General features: G+C 37.7%; 2 protein-coding genes across 7 annotated transcripts in view; one reads left to right on the forward strand and one right to left on the reverse strand.

Annotated features, from left to right (window-relative positions):
- Positions 1 to 17,751, forward strand: part of LOC131438595 (HIV Tat-specific factor 1) — a 188,283-nt gene that overhangs the window by 21,980 nt on the left and 148,552 nt on the right. Inside the window, exon 2 of the mRNA XM_058608706.1 lies at positions 1,012 to 2,221. Within this exon, the coding sequence (XP_058464689.1) occupies positions 1,037 to 2,221 (1,185 nt within the window). The 5' untranslated portion in view covers positions 1,012 to 1,036. The remainder of the gene's footprint in view (positions 1 to 1,011; positions 2,222 to 17,751) is intronic.
- The window catches only part of LOC131438596 (uncharacterized), a 259,391-nt gene continuing 251,059 nt past the window's right edge, over positions 9,420 to 17,751 (reverse strand). For all 6 annotated transcript variants that reach the window (XM_058608713.1, XM_058608712.1, XM_058608708.1 and 3 more), the window contains one exon: positions 9,420 to 11,382. In XM_058608713.1, the coding sequence (XP_058464696.1) occupies positions 10,677 to 11,382 (706 nt within the window). In that variant the 3' untranslated portion in view covers positions 9,420 to 10,676. The remainder of the gene's footprint in view (positions 11,383 to 17,751) is intronic.

A 17,751-nucleotide genomic window follows, 5' to 3' on the forward strand; every position in this document is an offset into this window, starting at 1 on the left:
GTCGAAAGCATATCGGGTGACTGACTCACTTCAACCCCTTTGTTATCGAGCTCCACACGTGCTGCAGCAGGATTTCAATTTTCGTTAGGTCAGCTTTTTCCTATTAATTACTACTGCAGGTTATGTTATGCCCTAATGGAGAGGATCCTTGTTCCACATTTACAAGCACTGTATCGATTTATGTTATCAGGTTTTTATTTCATAATTGAAAGTTTGTTCGTCCACATCGCTAGGGATTTCGGATAGCATTATACAACGATTCTACGGTCACGCCAGGCCAAAGCAATAGATAGCACAGGGTGTAGAGAGGGAGAGAGAAATTTGGGAAATGCATGACGGGTGACGAGGTGGCGGCTTAGCGTGGGAACAACACCACGTGGATCCTACTGAATAGTTAATCGCTTCCATACTCTTTTACTCAGTTGAAACCGAAGGTGTTTTCTCCAGTCGCTTCCCACAAGGTGTGATTGTGTCCTGCAAGCAAATAATTAAACACTACTGCGGGTGCGGTTGCTCCAGGGTGAAGGTTAAGGTAAAACCGTATGAAATCTAGGTTGGATTGCTTATCGCAGAAAGAATTAACCTTGCGCCACATTCAGGGAAATATTTTGGCGATTTTACTTGATTCTATAGCGTGACCGTCAGAGTAATAAGTAAGCAAGTGTTATGGTAATTTCCCTTCGATTGTACGAATGAATGTTTGTAGTTTGCTTACCCTTAAGCAATTGTAGGTCATTGCCAGACCAGTTGTTGGGTTTTGTTTCTTATTTCGAAGCAACAAAATGTGGTTATGTACATCGTAAAGGAATGTTTGCTGCAACCCTAATGACGAAATAAAAAATACTCATGTAATATTTTTCAATAAACACACAACTGCTAATTATGATTAAATTTTGAAAATTATCGTACCTATTTTCATATGTACTTTCTCATTAACACGTACAAACGACAAAGTTCCCGTAGAAAAATGTGCTGACTAATCTCATTTCTCTTTTTCTCTTTCCCTGCCAGATCAACATAAACTTGACGAGTTAAAATGTCAGACGATGCAAGTGGTAGCAACATCAGCAGTAGTGGCAGCAGCAGCAATAATAGTAATAACTTGAATATCGGAGGTCTAATCGTTACCGACCAAGACAGTGCAGCTCCGGACAATCCGGGTGCATCAGTTCCAGCCGAAGAACATAAATCGGCTCCCAACACCGACGGTTACCGTGTTCCAGATACTTCCCAGCAACGTCAGCAGCTGCAGCAGCATCAATCGGACACACTGCTAACGGATTCCGAGAACACTAATAACGAGAATCGAGTGATAGAAATGGAAAGTGCCGCGAATACTAACCGGGCTGAAGTTGGTCATCCGGAAGCTGAAGTGTCAATTGATCCGGTAGCGGAAAAAAGTGAACAAAGTGTGGAAAAATCTGGTGGAAATGGAGATAAATATAGCGATAATGTCACCTATGACGAAGGCGGTAAAGCGATTTATACTGATCCGGAAACCAAGTATCGATATGAATGGTGCAAGGATAAAAATGAGTGGATTCCGGTGGCATCGGAGCAAGCCACCCGCGAAGGGGAATCCAATCCATATGAAAACGAACACTACCGATGGTGTCATGAGAGCAACAAATGGATTCCGAAGGAGAATCCAAAGGAAACGGAACATTATCGATGGTGTGAGAAAACGAATCAGTGGATTGCAAAGGAAAAGCCGACGGAAGAGGATCGAACGTACAGTTTTGAGGATGGTGTCCATCTGTACACCGATAAGGACGGGGCAGTCTACTTCTGGGACGAAGAGAGAAAAGCTTGGTTTCCCAAAGTGGACGATCATTTTATGGCAGTTTATCAGTTGAATTATGGGTTTATCGACAACACTTCCGGTAGTAGTTCGAAGGTTACTACTAGTGAAGAAGCTGTGGTAAAAGACGATGATCCCGTGGAGGACGAAGTGGAGGACCCAGAAGAAACGGTTAAAGTGCAAGGCAAGAAACGGAAAGCTCCTCCAGAACCACCCAAGTGGTTCGAACTGAAAGAGGAACACAATACGAAAGTGTATGTATCGAACCTACCGCTCGATATTACCGAGGAAGAGTTCGGTGAACTGATGACCAAGTGTGGGATGGTTCTGAAGGATCCCAAAACCAATAAGTTGAAACTGAAGTTATACCGCGATTCGAATGGGATGCTGAAAGGGGACGGATTGTGTCACTATATCAAGGTAAGTCAACTACACCGGAATACTGTGTGTGATCCTAAATTTATTTAACTACTTACCTCGTTCTATTTCTGTCACTATTGCTTTCCAAACATGATACCTAAAACTGCATTTTTCTAAAGGTGTTTAGGTACGAGATTTTGTTGTAATAAATGTTTTAATTTTAAAGCTTTTAAGGCAAGATGTTGTTCTTAGAATTTATCACTTCTCCGAAGTTTACCAATTCTCCGGACGTTGTTGATATTGTTTTGGAAAAATTTGTCTTTTGTGAGAGCGATAAGTTTTCAATTGTGAATATCTCTTGTTGTACTGAACGTATTCTGAAAAAAACTTACACGCTAGCATTATATACAAAGTATTGCAATGATGCTAGAACACACGAAATTCATGAAAATGAACACTTTACTCATAGAATGAGTGTAAAAACTGTTGATATTTAGTGAAAATCATGCTTCATTCATCTGAAATGCACATCAAAACGATAAAATATATCGTTATTTTTATTGAAACACGTATGTTATGGATTGCAATGAAAAAAACATATTAAATTGAATACCCAACAATAAACCGACCAATACCCGTCGGGTTCGGGTTCGGGTCGGGGTTCGGTCGACCAGAAACCCAACATTCTCTACTCAGCGATGCCAACTCTACGGATTTCTTCCTTTTCCACGGATCTACGGATGTACCTCTTGAAATCTACGGTTTTTGCATTATTTCTCCGGGAAATGATTTATTCTCGCATTTTTTTCTGAAAATGACCAATGATCCATCTGTCAAAATTCACTTTGAAGAAAGAATCTGGATGGCTTGGTGCTCACTGGTAGTCAGTTATGATAGTAATCGAAAAGGTAATGTTTTATCTTTCATCCAATTGATTTTAATATTTCTGGAATTGCTCTTCAAAGTAGATGTTGACAAATGACGTATTGGCTATTATCCGTAAAAACACTTGAAGTATTGTTCCATCATGTTCATAATTTTTATTGGTTTGTCTAATTATTTAGGTAATCTTACCTCTATTCGTCACCGATTACTTAGTTTTGGAAGCCTGTCTTCATGGCTCAGAGCCCCAAGTTATTAATTTTACGCACGGGGTTAAATAAACGACATAATAATAGTAATAATAATAATAATAAGAATTTTATGCAAAAATATTAATATGAGTACACCAAATTTACGAATTTCACTTCCGGGAAAAGTGTCATCACTGTATCTACTGGATTAGTATGTAGGGTTACCACCTCTGCTGCAATTTTTTTGTAAAAAAAAAGATCTTGACTTTAGATTTTCAGGTTCAAATTGAACAACCGAGTTTTGCATTAAGCAGTTAAATTTGAACTGCTATGCATTGATGAGTCAAAGACGAAACGTAAACATAATTAGAGAAAAAGAGTTATTCATTCAACTTTCCGGTTTATCAAATCATGCAATACTTGCTTTGTAATACCTGATGTGGGAGCCCAAATAGTAAATGTAACTTGTGGACAAGGATGGCTTTTATCGTATCAAAGAACGCTCACCAGCAACTCTTCACACGATTTAATCAGTGCCATCAAAGAGAGACGGATATAATTATCGAGTACCGTAAGTTTTCGTCGAAAAAATTACCGAAATCAATTCTTTGTGTGTACATTATAAACTTTACGCCAAATCTACAAAAATAATATATAATAAAACCAATGTTTATAGGACTGTAGAACTTACGTCACTTATGCGATCATATCTCTGATACTTCATCCGAGAAAATTGATTGGTAATGAGTTTTGTCAATTACGTCACTTATATCATTATATCTCCGGAACCAAAAGTGAAAGCTATTTGATCTTCTAATTCGATCAATGAAAAATCTTTCTCTAGCTGGTATCTGACGAACAGAGATTTTCAGGTCTGTTGATTCGCCTGTGAACCTGGTTGCTTTGAGAAGTTGAAGAAACACAAAGGTCTTTTTTATGGGGTCTTTTTTATGCGGCTTTTTTATGCAAATTTTCAAAGTTATGCGGTTTTTATGCGAATTTTCAGAGTTATGCGGTTTTTTATGCGGTTTTTTTATGCGGTACGTAAACTCGCATAAAAAAGTCTTCAGTGTATTACTGTTTCTGTGGACTTTTTGCAGATTTCCGTGAATCGATTTCTCCATAGTCACTAGAGATGGTTGGGTAAGCATTTTTTTCAAACCCGAACCTGACCCGAACTCGAGATTAATTTCTCTTCCGAACCCGAACTTGACCCGTAAACGATGAAAAAATTAGGATTTTTACCCATACCCGACACGCAAAAAATCCCGAAACCCAACCAATTTGTTTCACCAGAACACGACCCGTATCCGTTAAAAATAAAAAAAAACAGCACCCGTACCCAACCCGAATCCGACAAACATATGTTTTTCTGTACCCAAACCCGACCAATACCCGTCGGATTCGGGTTCGGATCGGATTTCGTGTAGAAATATCCGAAACCTGATAATCTCTAAAAATCACTCGTCATAATTCATATACTTTCCAAATTGCCGTAGCTTTTGGCTTGTTTATCCACTGCACATGTTTAGTAGAGTACTTGAGTACTTTTTAAAGGGTCCGATAATATTTGAGAATGTTACCTGTCATCTCTACTAGCGAACGCAAGGCAATGAAATTCCCTGGCCGCGGAACTGAATGCGGTGCGATTTAAATCAATACTGACGCTAGCTGGATGAAAATACTCTTCTTTATATACTGCGTCACTACATGTTTACAGTCAATAAGGCGGGGCCAATGAGAACAAAAAATGAGTCAGTTCGCATTCACATCGCATCCAAGTCAGTCGATATAACAAAACCGCTTACGTTCGGGGCGGAAGAATCCAAGTACAGTATTGTGTAGTGAACAATAGAACGACCTCGAAATGAGTGAACCAAACGAACAAAAGCTACCGCCGACACGAAAGAATACAATTGTTGTTGACTTCAGGCAGTGCAAAATTCGACCTTCGATACGTGAACTTGAAGGTTTGCTTAAGGAACAGATGCAACTTGACATTAAGCGTGTGCATTTACTTCAATGCAATAAGACGAATAATGTTCTTTACATCCAGTTTTATAAAGAGTTGGATGCAATTCAATTCGCAAAAGACAATAACAATGTGCACTATGTGGAGCACGAGAACATTAAGTACAACATTCCAGTATATATGGAAGATAATGCTATAGAAGTGCGTGTGCATGATCTTCCCTCAAGCGTCAACGATTATTATATTCGCAAACTATGTCCCTCTATCGAAAAAGAAAAGTGTAAGAACTTTTTCCCCGGTATTCTAAATGGCGTACGTTTGTTACGCATACACTTGAAGAAGGCTATACCTTCTTATGTGATTTTCGGTCAAGATACAAGAATTCCGTGCAAATCACTTGTTACCTATGACAATCAGATGGCCACATGTCAATATTACCAAAAAGCTGTTCCCTACGGTAAGCCATGTGATAAACTGGACAAGGAGACAACTACACCAAAGGACAACGGTGCTTCCTTCACACCAACCCCAAGCCACCAACAACAATGAAGCATCCCCTTCAACGAAACCATCAGTATCCCCTATAGAACAAAGTACACCAGCTGAAGTTAACAACTTTCCCTCCAGCCAACCAGCTATTGCAACCAATGCACAACAAGGCGCATCTACAGCAACTCTCAACGAGCCCAAGACTACGATCAACAAGGACAACGAAAATAAAACTGAAATCACACACAACACCGACGATGAAGCAATGGATGATGAGATAAGCCGCGGACGAAGTGACCCCCGATCCTCGTTGGATAGAAATGGAAACTCATCTCCCCCTAGAAAAAGGGTGACAACGAGATCCAATAGCAAAAAAAATGTTAAGTAACAAAAATGTAAGCCAATCGGCCACGTAAAGCTTTTACGCAAAAAGGCCAGAATAAAAATTTTATTACAAAAAAAAACAAAAAATGGGTCGATCATAATGCTGCGCACGATACTAATTTTGTCAATACTGATACTAGTATTTCAACGGAAGAAAATTTTTAATTGTTCTTGTTACTTGTTGCTCTTCTCGTAACGATTGTGCGATTGGAGAAACGCACTGTTTTTTTATGGTGTGCAACAAGATTATTGTTTGATATGTTCCACAGTAGTAATATTTGTTAAGGGAAAACTGGATATGAAACTGATCAAATGACAATATTGTACAGTCAGTTAAAAAAAAACAAAACGATTTGAAACATACGCCCTTATTCTGAATAACGACGTATTGATTTTTCGATCGAATGTGGTTCGATCGAATGTGGTTCGATCGAATGTGGTTCGATCGAATCATAGCTACCTTTGATTTTGCTAGCGTTATGAGGAATACATATGAAATACGAGGGAAAAAACGATACGACGTTATTCAGAATAAGGGCGATAATACTTTTCGTTTTTTTCTAGTTTGCTTCACAAACAGTAATATGAATGGTATTCACATTTGTTCTAAAAAACGCGTCTAACAAATCAAACAAAAAATACTGTTCTGGGGCAGTTGTTAAACGTGCCAATGTTAACAAGTTTTAATTGACACTTGCTTGAGATGGTCGGGTAAGCAATTTCTTGAACCCGAACCCGACACGTACCCGATTGAAAATGAAAAAAGATTACCCGTACCCGACCCGAACCCGAGAATAAATTTTCTTCCAAACCCGAACCCAACCTGTACTAGCTAAAAAATAAAAATTTCTACCCGTACCTCAACAGAACCCAAAAAACTTTGGTATTCGGGTTCAAATACCCTAAACCCGACCAAATTTTTGTACCCGAATCAGACGAGTTCGTGTCAGGTTTCGGGTAAAGTTGTGAATGGCGCTCTAAGCTGATCGGTATGCTTGATGGTTGATTGAGTTCTTCACTGGTGCAGTAGAAAGTAAGACCTAGGTTGCCTCGAATAAGAATCTTTGCTATTTGGGTGTCTTGTTCTAGCACATCTTATTCTTTACTCCATCTGTTCTTCCTCTTATTCTTCATACCCCTTATGACAACCAAATAACAAAGCAAGCTATAAATCAATGAATTACCTGGGATATGTGGTATGCAGGTCAATATTTCAGAAATACTGATTCCTCAAACACCATAAAATGGTTGCCAGTGCTCTTCCTGAAATCTTTCGATTCGCAAACTTTTCGATGTTTGGTTGATCTTCGCTTTTCCATGAGCTTTTCTATTGATCTGGCATCGCTCTGAGCATCGCTCCTTCTGACATCCACGTAATACAGTTGAAAAAAAAACACATCCCAACGCTCTGCTAAGAATTTATTTGAAATCTCATTTCTTTCTGTTCCATTCATTCTTCACTCCAATCTCTACAGCTTGCCATCTCACATCTAAGCTACGTTTGAGCTTAATCCGATCGAAATACTGTCAACGGATGTCGTTGTACGTACAAATTGTTCTTTCTGCTATCCCCTCGTGCTCTTCCGGTCCACGCACTTGTATTTCTTAGCTTGAGCTATTGCTTACAGTTCGCTTGCTGAATCATGCAATTTTTTTAAAGATAATTGGAGAAAATTGGAGCAACATTTTCAACTTCACCTTGATGCGAGTTGCTACCTGTTGCGGTATGGGTAATTGCTACTATTTTCAACATTAGAGTTTTTCTTTTGCAGTAGAACTTAATTTTAATATGGCAAAATGTCGCTTTACATTGTTCTTCATTTTCATATTAATCTACTTGGTTGACGAAGCGATTTTCTTTAACGTACGATTGTACAGGAAGTTTTTTTTCTCTCTCTTTCTCTCTCTCTTTCTTTCTCTACGCAATGTGCTGCCTCGAACCGGAAACTGTCCGATTTGTATTGAAGCTATTAATTTCCGTATTCTTTATTTTGTGCAGTATTCGAAAATTTGATTACCGAAAAAGTACAATCAAATAAGATAATCTGAACTTATCAAATAATGACTGTTGGTTCACATTGTTTTTCGTTCACTCTTTTTTCGTTTTACAAAAAATAAACTTTATAGTAACATATAATTTAACTGGGGAAGTAGTGCTTAGTTCATTGGGATGATAATAGAAACTCTAGGGTCTTAGATAAGGACAACGGTACTTACACATCTATTGGCGAAAACGAAGTTACACAGGCGATAAAATTAAACAAATGAAAGCGTCACAAAGATCATTTCGTACAACAATGATCTAGATTGAACATCTCGCTCAGCTATAGAATTACGTTTAGAATAGAAGAAGGAAGGATATGTATGTGTGTGTGTTTCAATATATTCAATTTTAAAAACTTCGATTGAGTGCTAGAAGGAAATCATGAAATGAAATACGAGGGAAAAAACGATACGACGTTATTCAGAATAAGGGCGATAATACTTTTCGTTTTTTTCTAGTTTGCTTCACAAACAGTAATATGAATGGTATTCACATTTGTTCTAAAAAACGCGTCTAACAAATCAAACAAAAAATACTGTTCTGGGGCAGTTGTTAAACGTGCCAATGTTAACAAGTTTTAATTGACACTTGCTTGAGATGGTCGGGTAAGCAATTTCTTGAACCCGAACCCGACACGTACCCGATTGAAAATGAAAAAAGATTACCCGTACCCGACCCGAACCCGAGAATAAATTTTCTTCCAAACCCGAACCCAACCTGTACTAGCTAAAAAATAAAAATTTCTACCCGTACCTCAACAGAACCCAAAAAACTTTGGTATTCGGGTTCAAATACCCTAAACCCGACCAAATTTTTGTACCCGAATCAGACGAGTTCGTGTCAGGTTTCGGGTAAAGTTGTGAATGGCGCTCTAAGCTGATCGGTATGCTTGATGGTTGATTGAGTTCTTCACTGGTGCAGTAGAAAGTAAGACCTAGGTTGCCTCGAATAAGAATCTTTGCTATTTGGGTGTCTTGTTCTAGCACATCTTATTCTTTACTCCATCTGTTCTTCCTCTTATTCTTCATACCCCTTATGACAACCAAATAACAAAGCAAGCTATAAATCAATGAATTACCTGGGATATGTGGTATGCAGGTCAATATTTCAGAAATACTGATTCCTCAAACACCATAAAATGGTTGCCAGTGCTCTTCCTGAAATCTTTCGATTCGCAAACTTTTCGATGTTTGGTTGATCTTCGCTTTTCCATGAGCTTTTCTATTGATCTGGCATCGCTCTGAGCATCGCTCCTTCTGACATCCACGTAATACAGTTGAAAAAAAAACACATCCCAACGCTCTGCTAAGAATTTATTTGAAATCTCATTTCTTTCTGTTCCATTCATTCTTCACTCCAATCTCTACAGCTTGCCATCTCACATCTAAGCTACGTTTGAGCTTAATCCGATCGAAATACTGTCAACGGATGTCGTTGTACGTACAAATTGTTCTTTCTGCTATCCCCTCGTGCTCTTCCGGTCCACGCACTTGTATTTCTTAGCTTGAGCTATTGCTTACAGTTCGCTTGCTGAATCATGCAATTTTTTTAAAGATAATTGGAGAAAATTGGAGCAACATTTTCAACTTCACCTTGATGCGAGTTGCTACCTGTTGCGGTATGGGTAATTGCTACTATTTTCAACATTAGAGTTTTTCTTTTGCAGTAGAACTTAATTTTAATATGGCAAAATGTCGCTTTACATTGTTCTTCATTTTCATATTAATCTACTTGGTTGACGAAGCGATTTTCTTTAACGTACGATTGTACAGGAAGTTTTTTTTCTCTCTCTTTCTCTCTCTCTTTCTTTCTCTACGCAATGTGCTGCCTCGAATCGGAAACTGTCCGATTTGTATTGAAGCTATTAATTTCCGTATTCTTTATTTTGTGCAGTATTCGAAAATTTGATTACCGAAAAAGTACAATCAAATAAGATAATCTGAACTTATCAAATAATGACTGTTGGTTCACATTGTTTTTCGTTCACTCTTTTTTCGTTTTACAAAAAATAAACTTTATAGTAACATATAATTTAACTGGGGAAGTAGTGCTTAGTTCATTGGGATGATAATAGAAACTCTAGGGTCTTAGATAAGGACAACGGTACTTACACATCTATTGGCGAAAACGAAGTTACACAGGCGATAAAATTAAACAAATGAAAGCGTCACAAAGATCATTTCGTACAACAATGATCTAGATTGAACATCTCGCTCAGCTATAGAATTACGTTTAGAATAGAAGAAGGAAGGATATGTATGTGTGTGTGTTTCAATATATTCAATTTTAAAAACTTCGATTGAGTGCTAGAAGGAAATCATTTCTTACGAGTATACAGTAGTAGACTTAGGAACCGCTTATTTTTATCTAACTTGGTTTTGAAGGATTGGTCAATCTTGTGACCGTCCGGCTGTGGGAGGGGGCATGGGCCTTCCCAATCCGAACCGCCGCATTCTTGCTGAGGATAAAAACACTAGTGAAACGTACGCTCTAATCTTTGCACAACAATCTTCTTCCTCCTGCTGCTATGTCTTCGAGTCTGCCTGGCAGAATCTACGGAATGGTTTCATTTCTCGATCGTATCTCTTTGGACCGTTTTCGTTTGGCACGCTCGGCGAAGAACTTTTCGCGTTCCTCGTCGGTTAGTCGACCCAGTCGCTCTCGGACCCTGTCGCGGCGTGCTTTCTTCTCTTCGCGTGTCATTGGATGGTGTTCCGAATGGTGTTGTTGTTGTTGTTTGGTGACCGTCTGGACCGTCACCTGAGTCGGGCGTGTTTCTGGAGCCGTGGTTGTTGTTCTAGCAGTTGTGGTCGTCGTCGTCTTCGTTGTCGAAGTTGTTGTTGCCTCGGTTGGTTTAGTGTGAGGTTCTCTTTGGTGATGTCGATGCTGGTGCGGACGGTGGTAATCTGCGGTAACTTCGTTCAATCGATTGTGCCGGTTCTTGTTCGTTGACTGACGATGAATATCCACGTTGAATCCACCCAGGAAGCTAGATCCGTGCCCATTCCGATGGCCATTTCCATTGATCGAGTTCAGTTCGTTGTTGGAATCCTGTACGTACTCAACAACCGGTCGCCGGTAGATGTCGTTGCTGATGTAGTCATTCTTCGGTAGTAGCTTGTTGCGATTCAAAATACGACGACGGGATGGTCGAATCCGAAGCGTTCTGTTTGTGCTCTTCATGTGCTTGATTCGATCGTAGAGAGTTGTCGGGTTGATCGTGTTGTTTTCCGTATTGTTGCTGGTGCTGTAGTAATCCCTGTGACAAAAGAAAAAAATACTGAGTTAGAGATTGGCCAACTAAAAATTTGAAGACTTGTAGTTCTGCTAGATGAAAGACAAAATAAATGGATAATCATCCTGCTCACCCGCATCGAAAAATGGATATGGTCAATTCTGAGCAATTCTGGAAATTAGCGAGACACAAATATTTTCTCTAATAAATATTATTCTGTGGTAGTTCAAAATTCTGTTTCAAAATTTAGGTCCAAAATTCAGAGCCTAAATTTCGGGATTCAAATTCAGATTTCAGTTCTAGAACTTCATTGCAACTCACTTTTGAGCCTGTTTAGTTCTTGAACTCGGCTCTAATTTTTTATTTCTATGAATCGGTGCTTTTTAGAACTATCAATATAAGAACTATGCAAAATTTTCCTACTATGCAAATCTCAGTTCAGTATTGAATCAATAGCGGGACGTTCGCGGAGCCAGTTTCCCTTCAAAAGTAGTTTACATTGAAGTAAAAACAATGACAAGTGGACAATGATGGGGAACATTATGCAAAATTAGCCCTTCTAATAGCTTCAGGTTTTATCTAAAAAACTATAAAGATTGCTTCTTTGCAAATTGGAGATTAAAACCATCAGTTTAATACAAATCTAAAATAATTTGACGCAAAATGCATAATTCGCTACAATGTTTAATATCGTAGATAATTACACAATTTGCGCCCTCCTAAATGTTAGAAATTAATCTCGTACAGAATTTTGATAGTTTCTTTCACTGATATATGAAAATCCGAAATGAAAAAATCGACATTAAAAGTCTGTATGTTACTATTTTTAACTCTCATTTGTTCCGCGTTTTTGTTTATTTTTGTGGAAGAAAATATTTGTCGCCAATAAGTCAATCTTTAGTATAATTGAACCGTTACAATTCTTAAATCGTAGCAGTAAAAGCTGCGAAATTTACACTATAAACTAATACGATGATCGATTATCATTTTTATTCGTATTCACGTCCTCCAGTTATGTCTGTGATATTACTCACCCGCTTTTTTTCTATGCGGGTTTCCAAAGTTACGCGGTCTCAAAGTGGGTTTATTTCCAAAAAATTCTTCTTCCGATTACATTAGATCTCGACGTTTTATGCATTTCTAAGATATTCGACATAAAAAAAACATTTTTGATTTCGGAAATCTCAAAAAAAAATTTTAGTTCCGAAGTCGATATAGAAAAAAACATTTTTTTTAGATTAGACTAGAAGTCGACATTTTATGCATATCTAAGAAATTCGGCATCAAAAAAAAAATTCAATTTCGGAAATCTCACAAAAATTTTTGAGTCGATTTTTTCCAACACATTTTTTTATAAATTTTAACCGATCTGGACGTTTCATGCATTTCTAAGACATTTGGTATAACAAAATTTATTTAGTTTTACGTTTTTTTGTGCATTTTGTTTTACGCGGTACGTATCCCGTGCTTAAAAAATGGCCTCAGCGTATATCAATTTTTCGGAGTAATAGTAGGGTGGCTTTTTATATCAACATTGAACAACAGATTCCAAATCGAGAAAAATGAATGTTATAGGATTTCTTAAAAGTCATTGAATGAGTAAAAACCTGTTTTAATTCATCTAGTGGTGTAATGATGCCTTTCTCATGTACATATAATATTGTGGTATTCTATTCAAAATTTTTCTCTTCGATTTTTGAAAGAAACCAAGAGATTGTTCGTGTATAACATACAGAACAAAACAGTGCTTTGATTGCGTAGGTCATCCTTAAGAAAACGAAGTGGGTTCACAATTATATGCACTTCCGGCACCGGAACCCGAGAACCGGTATAATCGAAGTCGGTTCGTACGGCCACCAACTAACATAACGTACAAACTCTACTAGTACGCACTTATAATTACGATTTCAACGTTTGTTGCATCCGAAAATATGCAGCAATTTTTGGTAGGACCATAAGACCTTGCAATTGACCCTAAGATTGGGAATAACGGTTTAGAGTCCAGTTTATAACATTTTTTACGGTTTCCGTTCCGCCGGTTTAAGTGACGGTGTACAATATTGAACACACTTTACCCTATAACTCCGGAACCGGAAGTCGGATCCGGATAAAATTCAGGAATTCCGTATGGGACCGCGAGTCCTTTCATTTAAATTTAAGTTTGTCAAAATCGGTTCAGTCATCTCCGAGAGAGAAAAGAGAAAGTGTCTTCTTCAGCAAATTTTCTCAAAATCAAATTTCCTACAACTTTGCAGTAAATTGCAAACTATTTCAAATTTAAATTAGGAATGTTATATTTCCGATTTCAATCCAAACATGCACCACCCTAATGACTTTTTACATAACAAGATGTGCCTGTTGATTGTAAACAACTTTTGCGAAGACTGTGCATTGGAATACAAGCACAACACTCTTACCAGCCGCTACCTAATTTTGGGTCAAAACCTACCCAAAATCAACTAAAGTGCATCTCCCCAATTTTAGGTAACGATTGATGACCTCAAAATTTAGGTAAATATAAGTTATTCCATAACAAAGCATGCTACCCATTTTTTACGATCAAGTCAAAGTTTGAGTAGATAACGACCTTATTTTGGGTAGCTTATAGAAGAGCTCCACAATGAATGATTTCTCCTCAAAAAATAGGTATTTTCGGTATAGTCTGAATGTCTAAATGTTGTTCAATAGCACAAAAGGTTGCAAAATCAGAATCGACTATGTTCAATATGATAGAAAATTGGCACATGTTTTTAGATAGGCAAACCACTTGTTTTGCATGGATGGACAGACCGATTCAACTCAAGAATGATTTTTAAAAGGGCGTATGTATTATTGCATGCACTTTCTTCAAATCGTGATAGCTCGGAAACTGTTAACTTTACAAAATCAGAAGCAGAAACGAAAAAAATTTGGCACTATGCGAACAGTATCAAAACTGAATAAAATAGAGGTTAAATCCGGGCAAAATAAACGACGACAATAATAATAAGACAATAAAATTATGTCCGGCAACAGAAAGTGCGCGAGCTTACCATAGTTGGGCAAAATTGTGCAGATGAGAATGATATCCTGCCGCTAAGTATCGCACATACTTATTTAGGACTGAAAAGACGAACGTATGTGCACTTCGAGTACACAATACGCCAGAGAAAAAAATGATTACCCGACAATTGACTGAAGTCATGCTTCGAAGCGGCACGTGTGTCGGGAGGCTCAATGGGTCGGAAAGAGCATGTTGCCGGTTTTCTGGGATTGTCATAGTATATCTTTGGAGGACTACCTCAATGCAAGTATTAGCGTGCATTAATGGAATGATTGAAGACCGAAATCACTGTGAAATGGACTTACATGAAGCACATGAGCATCGCTACCATGGTTAAAATCAACGATTTAGAGTTTCAATTACTTGTTCACCTGATTTGGCCCCCTCGAACTATCATCTGTTCCCAAACCTCAAATCATCTCTGAAAAATCGATGTGAGTTCCATTTTGGATTTATAGAGAGCTACTTCCGGAACCTGATACCGAAATCTGTATTGCCAAAGTAAGTTTGTATGGCCATCAACTAATATTATTTACAAATTTAGAAGATGTTTTCAGTTCTCTACGGATCAAAATAAGGGAGCTATCTCGGAACACTTTTCAAAATCTATCACAACTTTTGTGAATTTTTGTGCACTAGAAATTGACATTGAGAAGATCTTAGACATGTGCGACTGAAATGGCATCACAGTAAACGTTAAAAAATGTAATACAATAACCTTCTCTTGGTTGCAGTCACAAATTTAAATTAAATACTAAATAATTATAGTTCCAGAGGAAAAGATTAAAGTGTCGGTTAAAACGCCGGCAAAAAGCGCACAGTAACATTAACATTATTATTTTTAATACCAGAGCTCCCCCCGAAATAAAATCCTGGGTACGGGTCTAAATGGACACCTTAGTTTTACCGAAGAAAATTGGCAAAAAGATAATGGTCTGGCAGACAATTTGCTTTTGTGGTAAATTTACGAATTACTTAATCGTGAATGGAGCAGTGAATGCAGATATTAGATGCATTAATTAATTCTTGAAAAAATATCTGCAGTCACTGATTAGTTCACATGACAATTCTGTAATTTGTTTTAATTTTTTTTAGTTTTACGATTCGCCTTCGACTCAACAGAAATGTTGAAATATGTTTAAAATATCGTACCCTCATTTGGAACAACGATGTAATATGCGAATAAATTATTCTAAATCTAGCTCAAAACTGTTTCAAATTGTAGTTTGTTTAAGTTGCTGGCCAAACGAACCGATTTCGGCTATATCGATTCCTTCTTCCCGGCTCCGGAAGTACCGGAAATAGTGGTCAAAAACTTCAATACCGGACGATTTGTGTTTTAGTCTTTGTTCCGATGTAGAGCCGTATTAAGGTATTTTTAATTATGATCAGTATCTAACGGGCAAAAGAAGATTGGAAAATTGACATGCGAATGGAAGTTTGTAATAAAAAACGCGAAAATGTTACCGCAGAGACGGGACTCGCACCCATATATTTTCGTATGCAGGGTAGTTTAATTGGTAAAATAATTTCTCTGGTTAGGAGTTAGCTACGGGTTCGAGTCCCGTCTCTGCGGCTACATTTTTGGCTGTTTTCATTACATAATTGCATTCGCATGTCAATTTTACAATCTGCTTTCCCCGTTAGATACCAACCATATTCAATACCGGAACTCGCTTCATTTTCTCAGAGACGCTTAAACCGATTACCGTATAATTAGGCTCAAACGAAAGATTTTACGGTTCAAATAGCTGCTATTGGATCGTAGCTGGATCCGATTTTCGGTACGGAATTACAGCGTGAAGTGTACTTGAAATTACACACTATCATTTAGAGTGACGATGTGGAAAGCCGGGAAAAGTCTTCTAAGGCTGATGACCATCTCGAGAATTATTTTAACTTTTATTGACTGTCCCAGAAAGTATGGACTCAACCAAAAACCGCTGCCATTTTCGCAATGGTTCAGAATCTGTCATTTTTTATGGCTGCGTCCTGTTGTTTACACTCTTCTCTAACCACTTGTGCAGTTGTTTATTCGTTTTCATTAGTTTGTTTCGAAATGCGTGGACTTTCAGCAGAACACCGTCGAAAAATTGGTGCACAGAACGCAGAATGTCACTGAGAAAGATAGCAAAAATGGAAGGAGTAAGTGAAAAAGTCGCGCGAAACGCAATCAGGAAGTTAGGTGCAGATAACACCTTTGAGGATAAACCGAAAACGGGTCGAAAAAAAGGTCCTGCTAACCCTCAGTTGGATAAACGTATACTGAAGGCGTTCGAGCAAAAGAACACGGAGAACCCTTCGATCATAAAATTGCGATATCGCAGTTTTTGATTTTTGCGATAGTTGATTTAACTAATTTCTTTTTGATTCAACCAAAATGGTTTTTGATTTGCATATATTCAAGTAGTTGAAAAATATGTTGTTTTGAATGCTGTCAAATGCCGGAGACAGTTTAAAGCAAAACAATAATCGCAATGCAAAATCAACAACTTTTTTAGTTGAAATCTGTTCGCGTCGCTTCAAAATGTCAATGAAAACAACATCGATGGTTAAAGCGTTTGGTGAAATTGTGTTCATTCGATTTGAGAATTCTATGATAACAAGTGTTTATCTAACAGCGGTGTTGTGAAAAAGTTAACGTCGTTTGAGATGAAAAAGATTTGGTTACAAATTAGAAAATGTTAATGAATGATCATCTCGTAATCTTTCAGGTATGCGCAAAAATTTTATGCTTCATATTCGATCATTGATTTACTTCCAGCAGACTGTTTTACTTCCAGCTGTTTGATACCGACGATTATGTTCATGTATTAGTAATAAAACGCTTTTTGACATGAATTTAATTTATAAAAGTAACAGGAGCGAAGGGTTTCAAACGCACAGAACGCGCTGCGATTGAATGGCACGTTTGAATTGCCGTCGCAAAATTCCCATTCCCAGCGGTTGATGCACCCAAGCTCATATAAATTGACTAAAATTATCAGTGCATAACTTTAGTTCAACCGTTTGAAGGCATCATTTTAGGTAAATTTAATAATTTCGCTAATTTACTCGCCCCTCCGGGCACTTTTGCTGATTAAAAACGTTTTTCTACATCAATCATTTCCGATCGAATCAGAAGTATTTTTTTTAGAATTTAGATCTTTACTGATCTCAAAACAAACAAACAAATAAAACCGATTTATTTTTCAACTAACAGAATTTTGTTTCAATAACAACACCAGTTATTTCAACTAAAATATTTGTTGAAATTGAAAGGTATGTGTCCTCACTAATTGACAGCATTTTTTTTCAAACAGTTGAATTAGTTGTTTCAACCATCGTTTCTGCTAATCGAGAAACAAAAA

Source organism: Malaya genurostris, chromosome 3 (genome assembly GCF_030247185.1).
Source record: "Malaya genurostris strain Urasoe2022 chromosome 3, Malgen_1.1, whole genome shotgun sequence".
In the NCBI taxonomy this organism is placed as follows: domain Eukaryota; kingdom Metazoa; phylum Arthropoda; class Insecta; order Diptera; family Culicidae; genus Malaya; species Malaya genurostris.